The sequence below is a fragment of the Callorhinus ursinus genome, unplaced genomic scaffold (genome assembly GCF_003265705.2).
Source record: "Callorhinus ursinus isolate GAN/ISIS: 27379988/994484 unplaced genomic scaffold, GSC_fseal_2.0 scaffold14, whole genome shotgun sequence".
NCBI classification, from domain to species: domain Eukaryota; kingdom Metazoa; phylum Chordata; class Mammalia; order Carnivora; family Otariidae; genus Callorhinus; species Callorhinus ursinus.
The window spans coordinates 4235186-4253159 of record NW_027397076.1 but is presented as its reverse complement, the minus strand read 5'-3'; the positions used below and the strand labels follow the sequence as shown (position 1 = coordinate 4253159).

Genomic DNA, 17974 nt, shown 5'->3' with positions numbered 1-17974 from the left:
TGGCTAGGATAACAGATAATACAACTAAAATTTAAAAACTAGGATTAAAAAATGATAGCAATTTTAGGTTTTAGAAAAGGGTTACTGTCTGGACTACTGGAGAAGTTCTGTGTGGTTAATGGTCGGTGCTAGCAGGTGGGTTTTTCCGCCACCTTCAGATTGACTTCTGTTCAGGGTATTATGGTATCCCCACCACCATCAATCCCAATATTTACAGTTTCTTAATTGGAAAAAACCATGCTGTTAAATGAGGCCATTAAAAAAAAAATACTGATTGTTTAGAGGAATAAGGAATGGAGTCAGGAGAGGAGAGACTATCCTGTTGCTTAAAAAATTAGAATTAAAAAGAGGGTTCCCATGTGCAAGAAAACATTGCTTTATAAACAATGTAAAGACATAAAAGGCATTGTGTTGGCAAAAATGTGTAAAAACAATAGCTGCTAATTTCACACCCCATGGGACGAGGGAGGATAAATGTGCTTCAGCTTTAGATAACAGCGCTGTCTCCACTGGCCAAGTGGGTTCACAGAGCTTTCCCTCAGTCTTTCTGCCACCAGAGGGCTGGCAGGCCGGCCGCCAGTAGAGGTGTGAGCAAAACCTACCGATTTCAGGCTTAATCTTTTCACCTACCTTTTCTTTTTCGGTAATGTGTTCATTATTTGCTGAGCATTACTCTATTCTTTGTCTGCGAATTTTTTGTTTCTAATGCAGCTTGCTTTGTATGGGTGAGATATGGAACGGCACCAAAAATCCGGCACCCAGGAAAGCCAGGGATTTTCACCCTGTGACAAAAGACTGCCGTCTTGACTTCAGAGATTGCCTAATCCCAGCTGTTCTGATAATGTAATTAAGGCTGCCTAATGTCTTTAATTTTGCAACCAGTTTGTGTGAAAAGGAGAATTTGGCACTCTGAAGGCTTAACACTAAATAGCAATCTCAAGGCGCCTAATTAGAATTCTCTGACATTAAGCTAATTGGTGAAACTGTATTTCAGCAGCTTAACTTCTTTATTAATTTTTTTTAGCATTTTCATTGCAAATCAATTGATGAGCTGTCAGCATTTTTTTTTTCCCCTTTAAATATAATTTGCTCTTCAGTGTTCCTGTCGGAAACAGGCTGGAAGGCCTCGTACCGGCAAGGAAAGGTGTTGAATATTACCACCAGCGCTTCATCTCTTTTAATCATTTTACTCTTGACCTAAATAATGTGGCTTATGGTGCAGCGTGGCCCTGTAGTCTCTCACTGCCCTGTGAACTGGAGAACGGAATTTCTCTTGAACCAAAAATCTAGAGGTGGAGAAAGAAATCTAATGAGGCAGTCGTTCTGTGGAGCGTGCCCTTGTGTTTTACTTATTTAGGATGAGGTGTGTTTCCTTGTGTTTGAAGCAGGGGGCCACAATGAATTCAGCTGGAGTCCAAAAATCTCTGTCATACTTTGAGACAACAAAAGTCTAAGTGTAAGGGGCTAATTGAAATGGAGCCGAGCTTCTGTGGTTTAGGTGAAGGGCACTTGCTTCTACCCAGGACGCTTACTCAAGTCCCCTTCTGCCAGTTTGCACAGGAAGTTGCTGCAGTGGGGGCATCTCATCCCACTCACCCCTCCGCCCCTGCTTCCATTCCCATATCCTGCCTTCCCATGAGTGAAGCGGCTGGGTCTGAGTGGGAGAAAGGATTAAGCTCTCCGAGGAGGAAGTTTTCTTTTTTAGAACACTTCTGACATGGTACGTGCAAGTCGAGGATCCTGGCTTTCCTCTCTGCAAAGCTGACTTTAGTAGAAAAGTGGAAGGACGTGCCTAACTTAAAATCACGTTCCACTTTGGAAATTCTTACTTCGGTAGTAAGGTGCTCAAGGAGAAGACTCATTTGCTTTCAGTATCTTCTTCCTTGTGAGGCCAAAAACTACGTACGGGTTATAAACTTTCAAGAATATAGTCAGTATGGAACTTGGAAATCTTTAGCTTACATGGTTTCACTGAGTTTCGGAATTCCCTCGTAAGTAAACAGTGTATGTGTCACACCCCCGTGATGTTACTTTAAGGCTTTGTTAGGTAACTTACATTACAGATATGTCAAGCTTTTTTCTTCCTCTTTTAAAGGGAAAAAAAATGCCTACAAAGGAAAAAAAAAAGAATCAGTTTTACAGAGGAACTTAAATACTTGTAATATCCATTATATTTGAAGAAGCGTACCTGCTATTTATTAGTAGTGAGCCACCTCTTTAGTTTCAAGAACTTTTTATAAATTGTGTTTTGGTTATCTGTTGCTACGTTGCATGCTATCTCACAGTTTTGTGGGTCAGGATTTCAGGCAGGATTTGGCTGTTTGATTCTTCTGTTTCAGATGGTGTTGATGGAGGTCAGTTGGTAGTGTTCCGCTAACGGCTGTGGGGAGGGCTGGAAGGCTCTTGGCTAGGACCTGATCTGTCCAGTGCTGTGCTGTCGGGGTGGCTCCGGGCTCCGCATGAATGCTTCCCATGAATGAGACAGAACCCATGTGGCCTTAATGACCTAATTATTTATCAGCTTTATTTCTACTGTATTGGAAGAAGCAGTTACAACCTCCACCCAGACTTGGGCCACACCTCAGGGGTCAGTCAGAGATTTGGGCTAAGTTGACACACATAATTTGGGGGTTTTCTCCCGTAGCTCAGATCTTTCTCATCTGGGTCTTCAATCCAGTAAGATGGCAGGTCTCTCTCCAAGGTTTAGCTTCTCAACGTAGCTTGGACCCTTCTTGCCAATGTGGCCTCCCCTTAATTGAAAAGCCTTAAAAACAGGAAATGCACCCAGTGCCAGTCACTTCTGAGAAACGTTGGCTTTCCTCCAGTTTCTGCCTGCTTTTGGACAGTCTCTGGTGACTTCGGGTAGTTTTAATAGTTTGTCCGGAGTTCATAACTATTATCAGCAGGTGAGTCCATCTGATAGGAGCTACTCTACCAATTCTGGAAAAAGAACCATCCTCGTCTGTTTTTAAGACTTCCTATTCCATTTCATTGATTTGGCTTCTGTGCTTACACTGTTTCAGATAGTCACCATGGTTTACTATCATTTAATTTTTATTATGTAATTTTAATGTGAAAATAAAAATTAAAATGTTACATATGTCAGTTACAAAGGGTATGAACAAAATCACCCTCAGAGCCGCTCTCAAGTAATTCTTAATAATCAACCGTTATTAATACCATTCCATTTACCAGTGTATTTCTTCCTTACTCTGTTCCTCTTTTTTCCCCCATCCTGAATTTTTGCACTTTTTTTATTACATCATTAAATTTTTAATTAAAAAAATTTTAAATATTTAAATATTTTATTGCAATATAAGTTTTGCTTATTTTTGAGTCTTGTAAAAATAGATTCATACCATACACATTTTTCTGTAACATTTTTCTTCGCTCAGCATTGTTTTTAATATCTATATTGTTGCATGTCACTGTACTTCCAGTTTTATATTCTGTTGTATATATGGAATATGATGTGATATAGAAGATATAGATATATTTATGATAAAAACAAATATATTGATAATTTATGATAAACAACATAAATGTTTTTATGATGAGTAACATTTATGATAAATCTTTTTATATTTATAAATAAAATATTTATAATATATTTATGATAAATATATTTATAATATAAATTTTTAATAAATATATAAAGATATATTTATGATAAATAAAGATTATTCTACTGATCATCCCTTTGTATGATTTCCCTTTTAAAAAAATATTAACATTCTTATTTATATTTTCTGGTGCCCACATGCAAGAATTTCTACAAATAGGAATGCCTAGTCCTGGAGTCAAGTTAAATCTTCAGTTTAACTGGAGAATGTCAAACTAGTTTCCCAAATATTTGTATGTTGTACTATATAAGAGTTCCCCGTGATCTCCATCCTATGCCTTAGTATCAAACTTTGAACACTTTTGCCTAGTGGGTGTAAAGTGGCATCTCCTTGTGGTATTGATTTGCATTTTCTTATTGATTTAAAGTTTTTTTTTAATTCTGGGTTTTGCTGATGGTATCCTCATGGTGTCTTTATGTGTGTGTGTATATATATATATATTCTATATTTCTCTCTCTGAATTTCTTGTAAACCAGGAATTAAATTCAGAGGCTAGATCGTATTCAAGATCTGTTTTTTTTTTTTTTTTTTGGCTAGACCGCTTCATGGGTTGCATTGTACAGTTGGCTGTTCTATCCTAGATGGAGGAATATGACTGGTTGTATCTACACTTTGTGTCATTGGAATTGATCACTGGGTTTAGGTGTTTGGGGCCCTGATTCATCTATTGTAAAGTTCCCCATCAGCTGTTCTTCTGATGGTTTTAACAGCTGACGATGATTATTCCATTATCCATTGTTTGATTAGGGCATGCAAAATAGTGATACTTTAATTTACTCTTTCTGCTTTTTTTAGCTAGAATTTTCAATAAAGAATATTTTTCATTATCATCTCTTTGGTTACTCTGAGACATAATTTATATGGGAAAGGAAGGGTAAATGCTTGTTAGATTTTTTTTTTTTTTAAACCAGGTTATGGAATACTGATTTAGCTCACTCGTTTCTTCCACAGATGAAGGGTTTTTTTTTTCCTTTCTATCAACATAAGCTGAGGAGTTTTAACGTTTTTATTTAAATGTTAGAATAAGCATCTCCATTAAAGAAAAAAAGCCTGCTAGTGTTTTTATTGAGATTTTGATTAAATTTATAGAATAATTTGGGTTAGAATTGACATCTAAATAATACTGAGTCTTCTAATCCGTGAACATAGTATATCTCTGCTGTTGAGATTCTCTTTAATGTCTCTCAGTAATGTTTTAAATATAATTTATTTTGGGGGGCACCTGGGTGGCTCAGTCAGTTAAGCGCCTAACTCTTGGTTTCGGCTCAGGTCATGATCTCAGGGTCACGAGATAGAGCCCTGCATTGGGCCCCGTGCTCCTCATTGAGTCTGCTTGAGATTCTCTTCTTTCTCCATCTCCCTCTGTTGCGCCCCCTGATCGTGCTCTCCTTCCCCCTCTCTCTCTCTCTCTCTCTCAAATAAATCTTTATAAAAAATTTAAATACAATTTCTTTTTGTATACTAACCTTGTATCTTGCAGGCTTGCTAATAAACTCACTGGTTCTAGTAATTTTTTTTTTTAAGACTCTGGGGTTTCTTATATGGACATACAGTTTATCTGCGAGTAATGACACTTTTACTTCTTCCTTTCCAACATTTATATATTTTCTTTTTCTTGCCATAGTTCACTGAATGGTACCGCCAATACCGTGTTGAATAGAAGTGGTAAGAATGGGCATTCTGTCCTGTTCCCCAATTTTATAAAGCAAAGCTTTCAGTTTCCTGCCCTTCCCTCTGGTTTCCGGTCCCTGCTATGTACCAGTGCAGGATCCTTGACCCAAGAGTGTTTCCTGCTCCTCTCCCAGGGAAAGATGCAGTTTGGCTTCTCTTCCTCCTCCATCTGGCCTTGTACTTTTTCCTGGAATTGGTGGCCAAAGGGTTTGCTGGCCTTCCTCCAGCGGTAGGTTTGCCGTTGCTTATTACTGGATGCAAGGCTTATGGTGGGAGCAGGGGGGCTTTCCAGCCTCAGGGACAGAAGGCTTCTATCCCTCTCTCAGTGCATGTCCCCTTTCCCTGGAACTATGTTGGCAGGAGGGTTTCCTGACGGTTCATCTGAGCAAAAGTCCAGGGAAATAGTCAGGTTTTTTTGCTTGTTCCAATGAAAGAACCTTTTTCGGTCTTTTGTTTGACTCCAGTCTTTTGGGAGCACTCCACGGAAAAGAGCTTGTGAGTGCAGATCCTCTTGTGTGTGAGGTTCTGAAGGGTTCTAAGCTTCCATGGTAGCTCACATTTGGCATTTGAGAAGTCCTTAAAATTTTGTCCTATTTCTTCTTCTGCGGCAGACGTCATCTCTGTCATGTGTCCTCTCTCTCCCTAGACGGACTGTCACCCCTTGTATTCAGTTCCCCTGGGTGCCTTTCAACCTTACCTCTCAGCTGGACTCCAGAAATGTATGATTTTCGTAGTTGATTTATCTTTTTTTATTATTAGAGTGGAAGGGATATTGTTTTCTGGCTTTCTGCTTCCTACTGGATGTGGAATTTGCAAATCTTTCTTAAGCCCGCCACTCCCTTCAGATCCTAGCCTTCTTTCCACCTCTGCTGTTCATCTGTTTCATGAAATCAGTCATTAATACTGTCATCCAATAATCTTAGCGTGAGGGCGTAAATACTTTATTTTTTTTCTAGCATAGGCTGAACTGTCTTGTTTCAAACTTTACTTTGGTCTCTGTTGCCCTTACATCGTTCTCTGCTTATGTAGACTTGTGCCCAGACCACTGGTCTGAGGATTGGTGTGAGTCCGTGGTCCAGTTTTCACTGGTCTGGAGAAGAATGAGCAAGGATGGCTGGTATGAGTTTTATCAAGCAAATTGTATTTACTTTTTTGTGGTTTTCTTCTGAGATTATTTGCTCTGCCATTTTTTGGTGTTAAAATGTCCTTTTGAAAAATGAGATATGATGTCAGAGTAATTGGTGGGTATTGTATTATAACCTTGTATTAATATTTCCTTTTTATAAGGAAATATTACACACAGAAAAGTGCCTGAAACATAAATTTCAGCTTACCAAGTTGTTACAAAACAAATACCTTTGTAAATAGCCCTCAGATCGAAAAATGAAATCATTTGAACACTTTAGTAGAAGTCCCCCCCACAACACGCTCCAGACTGATCAAAATCCTCCCCCAGCCTGATTTTTATGGTATTCATGTCCTTGCTTTTCACTAGAGTTTTGCCATAGAATTCAAGTTCAGTTTTGCTGGTTTTGAGCCTTATGTAAATGGAATCATACCATACATATGCTTTTGTGTGTGGCTTCTTTCACTCAATATTATGCTTTTAAAGATCCAGCCATGATCTTGTTCATTTCATTTTATTTTTGTTCATTTTCATTGCTTTATAGTGTTCCATCATTTCAGAGTATGCCACAATTTGTCTAACTAAATATTATTTGTATGGCTTTCAGTTTTTAGCTCATACAAATAATGCTGCTGTGAACATCTTGTATCTGTATACAGATGCACATTTCTGGAGGGCAGTGATTCTCAAGGTGCCCTTCCCCCACCAGCAGCTCTGGCATCTCCTGGGAACTTGTTAGAAATGCAAATTCTTGGACCTATTGAATTAGAAACTGTAGGGGTGGGGCCAGCAATTTGGTTTTAACAATCCTTGATCGTGATTAACATGCATGCTGAAGTTTGAGGAGCTCTGCTGTGGGGATGTACCTAGGGGAGGAAATGAGGGGGCTTAGGGAAGACTAGATTAATGGCGAACTGTCCTCCAAGTAGTTGTGCCAATTTACATTTTTACCAGGGATGTAGGAGAGGTCCAAATGGCACCACATCTTCCGTGTTGTCAGACTTTCTTTTAGTGGTAATTCTCCCCCACCCCCTTTTTGGGGTTTTAGTTATTTTTATTTGTAAGATTAAAACTTAGGTCACTGGTCAGTGAAATCTAAAAGTCTGGAAGTGACTGGTCTAAATTAAATGTCTTTGAGTGCAGAAATTGTGTCATCATTTTTTTTGCTCTTATTCCCAATGCCTAGTATGGTGATAAGCACATAGAAAAGTACATACTTATCAAATTGAATTTTAAAATATTTCTTCATTATTAAGCAGTTTCCCCATCTTTTTTTAAAAACAGTTTAGTAAACACCTAAAGTTTATTAAATAGACTAGTAATGCATTTTGAAAGTTCACCATATTTTTTTTATAGCTTTTATCACTACTTTTTGAAGATTTATTCAAAAAATTTAATTCTGAAATGAAGAAGATTGCAGACCAGGTGATTCCTAAGCAAAGAGCAGCTCAGTTTGATGTTGTGAAGCACATGCGTCAGGACCAGATTACCAACGGCATGGTGAATGCCATTTCTACAGTAAGTCTTCAGTCATTTGTTTAGGGTTTTGTGACTTAGTTATATATCTATTCTGTGGAATGGAAGTTTAAAGGACTTGGGGACTCTAGATGGAAATATATATTTAAAGATTGTTTACAAATCATAAATTTTCTACTTTGAAAGACAGTTTAAATGTTTAAATGTTAATGTTTACATGTTTAATGTAATACAGTTTAATGTTTAATGTTTAATACAGTTTAAATGTTAATCAGTAGGAATTTTGCTGCTATGTAGCTTTATTGCCAAATTATAGTCCTTGTTCTATAAGGCGATAAGAAAACATATCCTCGGGGCGCCTGGGTGGCTCAGTTGTTAAGCGTCTGCCTTTGGCTCAAGGTCATGATCCCAGGGTTCTGGGATCGAGCCCTATGTCGGGCTCCCTGCTCCGCGGGAAGCCTGCTTCTCCCTCTCCCACTCCCCCTACTTGTGTCCCCTCTCTCGCTGTCTCTCTCTCTGTCAAATAGACAAATAAAATCTTTTAAAAAATAAAAAAAAAGAAAACAGATCCTCTTACATAGAGGAAAGATCTTTTTGTTTAACTAGTAATAGCCATTCTTTTAATGGATACTTCCCATTTTTTTCTGTAATAAAACTGACATGGTGCAAGTAGGTTTATTAATGATAACTTTTGTCCAAAACAATACAAAATGTTTCATGTCATTGTAGGTTTATTTTCCTCAAAGGGCTATCAGCTGTTCCTCACGTGAGTGATGAATTCAGGCCTGGGCAGCTGCTGTCTGTGCAGGGCCCCTGGCTGTTCATAAAGGGTTATCAGATGGGTTTTGGCTCCCTTTCTTAAAGCATCACGACTATAGGTCTATCTGATGAAGTCTAGTCGTGTTTTGTATGCCAGACATAAAATTGATTTTACAGATGGGATTTCACCCCCACAGAATGGTATGGAATATAACAATGAAAGAATTAATGGCAGACTTGCTGCAGTGAGTGTCTTTAGAAACTAGCCGGTGGGTCTGTGCGGACAGCCCCTGCAGTGACAGCCCCCTCTAACTGGAACTGACCTGGGGCCTTTGTGCCCGTTCTAGGCACATTCAACTCTTGTGACCCAAACGTGTGTGAAAGTAGATCCCCGGATATTTGAGAGAAGCCTCCAAAGGGCACTTGAACACACGTCTGGTAAAATGACTTTTCCTTGCTTCCCGACCCATGGTTTTCAGGTCATGATAGCTTTTTAGAGTAGTTCTTTTGCCCCTTAGTGACACTGCTTTACCTCCTGGAGAAAACTGCTTTCTCAAAAAGTCTGCAGTAGACCTTGTTGCTGGTGGACCCCAGTGCGTCGGCATCTGGGAGAGGATCAGCTTCTAAAATTCTGTGTTACCATTAGTAGCATATTTTCAACAAATAACGTTTTCTTGGAAGAGCAGTTTTAGACTCCTTGTCTGTTCCTCTTCTCTCCCTTTTGTAAGACTCGCGCAGAATACAAGAACAGATCCTCTTGTTGGACATCTTGGCTTTACTCCCCACCTACTTCCTATTTGCCAGCAGCTGCAGCCTTATTTTAGCTCTGTGCAGAATATTTATTTACCTTCCTCGCGCCTACTCTCTGGGCACCAGTCGGTTTACCAAGCTTACTCCCTTTCAGAGCAGAAAAGGAGTTAACTGAAAAAGCAACAGAAGATGTTAACTCGTGAAATAAATGCGTTCGCTCTGTTTCTTTGCTGTGTAATAGACAGTTTCTTCCTAGATTTGACTGTCTTCCATGTTATCGGAAACCTCAAGTTTCTGCAGTGATAGATATTAAATAATAATGATTAAACTTTAGTTTGTGAGGGAACTCCCCCAGAGTCCCATATTTTAATTCAAGCAGATCACCTTATCTCCTTCTGAAACTCAAGCAATTTTTCTCCTATTACAGTTTTTAGCCTGGGATCCGTGAGTCCTCCCTGGAAGTGGGATGTAAAATCTTGTGTTCAAGGGCCTACGTGCATTTTTTCCCAAGAGAACAGACATAGCTTTCATCAGAATCTCAAAAGAAAAATGAAGACCCACCATTTAGAAGATGTAATTTTTTCTTTTGAATCAGAGAGATTATTGAATCAGTAATTTTTTTGGACATTTTCTACTTCACTTTTATATGCATACTGTTCTCTACTGTTCATGTTGCCATGAATTGAAAATTTAACCATTCCTAACATTCATCTTTAAATTATCTTTCAGAGTATTTAATGTGTATATTTAAAACAGTATACTCAGTGCATAGGAGATAAACTAAATGTTCAAGATTTATTTCCTATGAATCTATTTTAAGATTGACATGATAGCCACAGAGAATATATAGTATTTCTTCATATAATATATATACAATTTTTAACCTTGATTAAGAAGCCTACAGTTTAGGGGCGCCTGGGTGGCTCAGTCGTTAAGCGTCTGCCTTCGGCTCAGGTCATGATCCCAGGGTCCTGGGATTGAGCCCCGCATCGGGCTCCCTGCTTGGCAGGAAGCCTGCTTCTCCCTCTCCCCCTCCCTCTGCTTGTGTTCCCCCTCTCGCTGTGTCTCTCTCTATCAAATAAACAAAATCTTTAAAAAAAACACACAGTTTATTCATTATCCCTGATACCTGCTATTGGAATCTTTTTTGGGGTCATTTTCTATTATATTTTCCTCTAATAAAGACAGATTTTGGAAGACATCCAAATAATAGCATATTATGAAATTATCTCTTTGAGCTTCGAGCTACTTTTACCTTAAAATGGGTGTAGAAATTGCTAGTGTTCTATTAATTAGCTTACTGCTTCCAGTGGAAATCTCTGGTTGAACTGGCTTGTTCAGGATATAATTAGTTCTTCAGAAAGTAAACAGTGTGATGTGATAATGTTGATACATCAAAACGTTCTGACCTGGTTGCTAGACACAGGTGATATTCATGAAAGTGCTAGAAAACCCCAGTGAGTGACCTGGCTCAATTTTCATTTTAATTGTGATATTTTGATTTCTGAATATACATCACGGCTTTAATTTCACAAAGAAATAGTTCCTGTGATGAACCTCTCAGAGTGACTGCAAAGTATCAGGCAATATATGAGCAGATCAGGGGTGGTCTTATGTCTTTTTTTTTTTTTCCCCCCTTCTACAGGGAAATTGGTCTCTAAAGAGATTTAAAATGGACCGCCAGGGTGTGACTCAAGTTCTCTCTCGCTTGTCTTATATATCTGCACTGGGCATGATGACAAGAATCTCTTCTCAGTTTGAAAAAACAAGGAAAGTGAGTGGTCCTCGTTCCCTGCAGCCGTCTCAGTGGGGAATGCTCTGTCCTTCGGACACTCCTGAAGGAGAGGTAAGGTAGCCGCAGAGCCTCAGCTATGTCAGAGGTGACGCCTATTGCTGATGTTCTCCTTCTGCCCCCATTCCTCCAGGCCATATCCGTATTTGGGTCAGCCACTTCTCTGGCAGAGAAATAATTGATGCAGCCTGTCAGGACAACATCCGTGTCATTCGAAAACCAGTACCGACAGAGGCCTTCGATTTAGTATCGCACCTAAATAGAAATATGGTCCCCGTGTTCTTGCTTGTTTAGCCTGTCCCCAAGAATCAAACCATACAACCGTAAGCATGTGAGGGAACATTGATAGACTCCTCACCTTTGTTCACGGGGATCTTTCTCTTTTTTTTTTCCCCACAAAATGCTGGCTATATTTCTAAAAGTGATCATATATGCAGATTACTGCTGCAGCAACTGTATGGTGTTCACCGGGATTTCCTTTTAAGCGACTCCTTATTTTCCTTGGGTGTACTTAGAGGGCACCAGACTTGTAGTGGCAGCCAACAGGGAGCACAAAACCAGGCAGCTGACAGAGGTTCTGCATCACAGCCCTTTCTCCTTCATGCTGACCGTTGTTGGTGTTCGTTGTCAGCTGTAAACTTCCGGAGGAAGGAACCTTGTTAGGTTCCCATTCTGTCACAAGCTCCTAGCACAGAGCCTTGTTCACAGTAGAGGCCCCACAGATCTCTGCTGAATGAAGCAGTACGTTTGTTATGACATGTGAAAGATGTAAGTTCCAGAGTGTGGGAATTTGTTATGACTCGGGGGAGGTGAAAATAGAAGTCCATACAGAGTTAAGATTTTTAGAAAATTATCATTCTTCTCCTAATTTATCTTAAACCATATGGAAGTTCACACTAGAAGTATGCAGCTTGTCAGATTTGCATAACTTACACCCCTTGGGCTTTGGAACACTGAATTTCCCAGAGTTTGTTTCAGCTAACCTCCTTGAAGTACCTATTTTGTGCATCACCACAGCAGATGGTTTCAAAGAATCAAAGATAAAATCCTACACGTTACGTGTCTCAACTGTTTTGTTTTCTACTTGCTGTGTTAAATCCTTGTTCATGTTTTGTCTTAGATTGTTCTTTGGTTGTATAAAAATTTAAAAATATTTTCTTTTTCACTTTGAAGTAATTTCAGATGTACACAAAAGTTGCAAAAATAGTAAAAAGAATTTCCATAGTCCCTCATCTAGATTCCCCAAATATGAACATCTTACACGACCGTCACTCAGTGATCAACCTTATGAAATTCACATTGATAACAGGATTATAATCTATAGATTATAGAATCTATACCTTACTCAAATCTTGCCAGTTACCCCACCAGTGTCTCTTTTCCGGCCCAGGATTACACATTGTTTCCAGTTGCCACATCTCCTTAGTCTCTGAATTGGAGCAGTTCTTCGGTCTTTTCTTTGCCTTTTCTGACCAAGAAGCTTTATAGAGTACTGAGCATTGACTAATTGTTGACTCATTTCTGGCCGGTTGTATATTTTTAGGTACCCCGATCTATCAGTGTTTTCCTTTACTTTTTCTATACAGTGTCATCTTAATGACCATGGCGTTCCGTTGTCGGGGAGTAGCAGCTTATGTAATCAATTTCTTTTTTGAGGGAGCGTTCATGATGCCGTTCTTATTTGCCATTTCAAATAGCACTTTGCTGAGCATTTCTATGGTGAAATCTATGTTTATATCCTTGTTTATTACCTTAGGATAAATTCTTCTGTGTATACGTTTTTAAGTCTCTGGTATGAATCCCCAGAGTGTCCCCTACAAGGCTGTACTGTTTTTCATTGCCGCCAGCAAAGCGGTGAGCTTTTTTCAGATACAAACCCCGTACTTTGTATTACTAATGGCCGTTCTTAGAAATGAGTATCTTTTGTCTTTTAGGCTTGTGGTTTGGTGAAAAACTTGGCCCTTATGACACACATCACAACTGACATGGAAGATGGACCCATTGTTAAATTAGCCAGTAACCTGGGGGTAGAAGATGTGAATTTATTATGTGGGGAAGAGCTCTCTTATCCAAATGTGTTTCTCGTCTTCCTCAATGGTGAGTGTGTTATGGAGACCTGTGGAGCCTGATCAGTCTTTGGGTGGGAAGGTAGAGGGAAGCCGTTATCATCCAGGTGTTTACGGACAAATAAACTTCAATTCTGGGCCCAGAGGGCCTTAAGTTAAAGGTAGAAAAATGGTGACAGAAACCGTTATCCCACTGACCAGGTCCTCAGGGTCTGAGAGGATCCCACTGTCAGAGCCCAAGATCGCATTGTAGAGACTGGCTGCCTTCTGCCCTTTCCCAGCTCCAGCTGATCCACAGCAGAAAAGGCTCAATGCGTTATCATTAAGTTCAAGCTAAATATGTGAGACATTCTGCAAAAACAGTCAGATCAGCCCTGACAGCGAGTTGACTTATATTCAGCCACTCAGTGAGGGATTGTCAACAGGCTGTAGCAAGAGGTCCCTCTCTTTCAGCTCATGCTTCAGTTGCTTCTTTCACCCCCTTCAGAGTCCTCCGGAGCCTCGGCAGCGAGTGTGCCTCATCCTTTGTACTTGGGATTTGGTGGTCTGGGTGCCTGTGCCTTTGCATGTCCTCCAGGCGCTCGTCCTGACCACTCAGCTCCCATGCTCTTCTTCCCTTTCCTCCCGCTCTGGGGGCCTAAGTCCTTCCCTGCACGGGCCGCTGACCAGCAAATAGGGCTGTTCCCTGGCCACCTCCTTCAGTATATCCCAGCGGCTAGCGCTGACAGAGCCCTTACTCTGCACTGTCACCCGGGACCCCTCTGAGTCCTCACGCTGACCCTGGGGCCCAAAGTCCGTCTTCCTCATTTCTCAGATGACGATGACACGAAGAGCAGTTGAAGAGTAGCCATTACTGGGTGCTGCGGAGGGTCAACTCATTTCATCCTCCCATCAGCCCTGTGGAAGTGATTGAGCCAGTGTTCGAACCTGGGGGATCTGGACCTCGAGTTTCTGCCCCCAGCCTTGTGCTGACCGGTGAGGAACGTGAGGCTAGTTTTTGTGACTCCGCCCAGCATGTGGTAGGACTGCCCGTAGACTCAGGTCGTCGGGTGCCATGGCCACTCTCCTGTGTTTCTTTCCTGCAGCCCGTGGCCTGGCTGCCCCGCCGAGTAACAGAGCTTTCAGAGGACGACTCGGGGCTGCTGCTCAGCTTTATTGCGTGGATATTTTCAGTCGAAGCAATCCATTCTTTGTTGCTCTTATCATGTTCTTCTCTCTGCTCAGGTAACATCCTGGGTGTCATTCGAGACCACAGGAAGCTGGTGAATACGTTTCGCCTGATGCGAAGAGCAGGATATATCAATGAGTTCGTTTCCATCTCAACAAATCTCACAGATCGATGTGTCTATATTTCCTCTGATGGAGGAAGGCTGTGCAGGTACAAGTTGCTGAAGAGAGTTCTTAGGTTTACTTCTGAAAGAAATATGCTTGTTTTTGTCTTTGAATCCACTTCCACCTCTTTCGTTGTCGAGAGAAGTTTAATTCAGTTAGCAGACACCTCATGGATATGCATCTGGGTGCTGAGGATTCAAAGATGAATGGGAATCAGTCTCTGCCCTCAGAGAGCTCAGTCCATGGGCAAAGGCAGAGATAATGACTAATAACAGCCAACCATGCTCGTAATAATGCTTGCGAGCCGTTATTTGTTATTTCAGTAGATATACCATGTGTAAGGCTTTAACTACATTCAGCTGTGTAAGGGAGGATTACTATTTTTGTTTAACAAATGAGGAACCAGATGTGAATAACTTACCGAAAGCTAGATAGTGGTGGGGTCTGTTCTTTACTTGACAGTCCTTACAGTTCATTTGACTCCAACAATCACGGTCTTACCCACTGTATTCTGTTGTGTGAGCTGAACTTTAAAGCATGAGTGGGATCGTGTTACCTGGATGAAGGAGGAAAGGAGAGAGGCCGGGGTGGCAAGAATAAAAACACGGAGGCATGAGCCAGTCACGTTAGACCCAGGGGATGGGCGCCTTCTTGTCGTTCAGCACATCTTAAGGTCTTGTTCGCGGGTACTGGCCGACAGGTGAATATGACAGGGTACCTCGTCTTTGGGGGACATCCAGGGATATCAGCTTGTTTCATAAGCTTCTGTGGTTTTACTGTGGCCGTTCCTTGTGGACCTCAGGTAGGGCTAGGGCCCAAGTTGGTGAGCTAGCAGTGGTTGGAGTGGTGGGCAGAGCTGGGGCTTGGAAGTCCGTCAGAGCTGAGAGCGGACTGCCCTTGTCTGTCCGGCGTTCAGCTTCTCCTTCCCGTTAGCCTCCTCACTTTCCTTTGGGAACTGCGCCTCCCCATTGGCAGTCTTCTTGGGACAGTCAGGTGCCCTCTCCTGCTCAGCCAAAGGTCAGAGCCATGAGCCTAGCTAGGCCAGTCACAGTCTCTCCTCAGAGAATTTGAATCCCAAATAGAGTAACTCAAGGAAGAGGTGGTTGGAGCTGATTCATCCTGACAGCAACACATGCAAGAGACTGCCCGTTATACCTCCCCTTCTGGATCCTTGGGATCCTTTTCTTTGTGAGGCTGGGCATTTTACCTTTGTTGTTGTTGTTGTTTTTGGATTCTTATCCTTCTAGTAAATTCTTATGCTTTCAGTAAATTCCTTAAAAAAATGTTTTTTTAATTTTTTATTAGTAAATTCCATTTTTGCTTAAATTAGCCAGAATTGGTTTCTGTTCTTTACAACCAAAGGACCCTAGGTGATGACGTACCTCTGTTTGATCCCTGCCTTGCCACGTACTGACTTGTGTGGCTCTGACTTTATTACTTTCCATGGCTGAAAAAATGTAAATGACAACAATACCTCCGTGGGGTTGTCCTGAGAACTAACTGGTAGAAGGTGTGGAAAGTGCCTTGTAGGTGCCAGGCACCTATTAGGCACTTATTTATAGCTGTTAACATAATCAGTTGAGGGGGGGGGAAACAGTAGCATTTTCTTAGGTTACTCTTTTTGGGGATTTTTCTCTTTCATTACATTCAGTATTATGGAATAGTCTAAAAGAAATGAATTCTTTTTTAGAAGTCGTTTTGTAATGGCCTGACGTAGATCCAGCAGGACGAACAGGTAGTTTATTGAGTGAGTAGAGGGGGCGTGAGGTGGCTGAGTGGGACTGCCCCATCTCCTGCGTCCGTCTTTGTCCCCGCTTATGGGTCTCTTGGCCCATGAACGAGGTAGCAGTGCTCTCTGCCTCCCTCCCCAGAAGAAGCCAGGATTTCGAGGTAATGTGGATTTCCATGAAAAGTTCACTCAGTTCATTTTTCAGCAACTTGTGTTCCCCTTTTGTAATTGTGCAGCTCTTCTTCTTAACTGTTTAAAAGTGCTCATTAGTCCTCAAATAGTTATTTGGACTTGAGGGTAGAGTGCACAAGTGTCTGGTGGTTGCTCGCTCCTCTCTCTAAGAGCTGCTTATCCAAATAGCAACAGCCCTTGACGTTTCGGGGCCGCATGCCATCCTTTGTGTCGGTGTTTCCTCGTGGTGGCGAGGCCTTCAGCGGCGGATCACCGCTGACAGTTACAGGTTAATCTACCAGAGTGGGGAGACCGAAAGCTCTCTCTACCTCACACCCATTAGCTCACTCAAAATCACAACGTGAAAAAGTTTTATTCTCTGGAAATGTGTAGCTTTAGGTAACCTGCCAGCGTAGCCTAGTGATGTCTGTCCAAAAAGAAGCCACTCTAAACAGCAGATGTCCATCAGACCTTCACTGCAGGACGCCGTTGTCCTCCTCAGGAACCGTGCTCTGCCTGCTGGCTTCCTGGGTCATAGACCACGTATTCCTATGTGAAATCCTACGAAATGCCTTTGGTATTATGCATTTACAACATCTGTTTTAAGAAATAGGACAGTAAAGATTTTGTTTCTAGATCTTACCGAGTATCATTTTTGTGTGGCCTTTCCATTTAAAACCAGGTATTTCCTAAGATACTTGGATATATGTGTGTGCATCCATGTGCATGTGCGCACATACACGCGTGCGCTGGTGTGTGCACGCCTGTGATTGTGTGTGTGAGAGAGAGCAGATAGGCCCCTCCGCGCTCACACATGCAGAGAATACCTGGGGTCCTCAGGCGGTCCAGGAACCGGTTTGATCACATCCCAGTTTCCCTCATTTCACTATAGTAAACTTACTTGCTGACTTCTTTTGAGCTACTGTGAATTTGTTTTTTTTTTTTTTTTCAGACCCTACATAATTGTTAAGAAACAGAAGCCTGCGGTCACAAATAAGCATATGGAAGAACTGGCTCAAGGATACAGGTAGTTGGCCAAAAGCAAAACTTCTCAGTCTCCTTTAAGAGTCATATATAGGATTTAATCAGCAATGACATTATTTGATCTGAGCTTTTAAGAAAAGTATATTTTCATTTTTAGTCTCTTAATTCCTCCCTACCCAGTGTATCAGCCTCTCCTCTCTATGTGAACTTGCCCAGACTTTGTAAAATACTTACCGGTTTGTATCATGCGGATCACAGAGTGTTGGTGTGAATGAGCGCACTGTGAAGTAACAAAGGGCTATGTTGATGTGGATGTTGGGCCTCTCATCACAGGGGCTCTTAAAAGTCATAGAAGATATTTTCAGAAGTGGGGACCAGATTAGGGCGCCAGTTAAGCATCTGGTCTTGATTTCTGCTTGGGTCATGATCTCAGGGTTATGAGATCAAGCCCTGCATTGGGCTCTGTGCTGGGCATGGAGCCTGCCTAAGATTCTC

General features: G+C 41.3%; 1 protein-coding gene and 1 long non-coding RNA gene across 3 annotated transcripts in view; one reads left to right on the top strand and one right to left on the bottom strand.

The window, feature by feature from the left end:
* Positions 1 to 17974, top strand: part of POLR3B (RNA polymerase III subunit B) — a 109310-nt gene that overhangs the window by 40637 nt on the left and 50699 nt on the right. For both annotated transcript variants that reach the window (XM_025881247.2, XM_073900356.1), the window contains exons 13-17: positions 7777 to 7938; positions 11051 to 11251; positions 13132 to 13294; positions 14488 to 14641; positions 17448 to 17522. In XM_025881247.2, the coding sequence (XP_025737032.1) occupies positions 7777 to 7938; positions 11051 to 11251; positions 13132 to 13294; positions 14488 to 14641; positions 17448 to 17522 (755 nt within the window). The remainder of the gene's footprint in view (positions 1 to 7776; positions 7939 to 11050; positions 11252 to 13131; positions 13295 to 14487; positions 14642 to 17447; positions 17523 to 17974) is intronic.
* On the bottom strand, positions 1034 to 17807 carry LOC141374077 (uncharacterized). The gene is made up of 3 exons (XR_012380630.1): positions 17714 to 17807; positions 2057 to 2108; positions 1034 to 1286 (listed from the first exon to the last, which is right to left on the bottom strand). It is a non-coding gene; the product is annotated as an uncharacterized lncRNA (long non-coding RNA).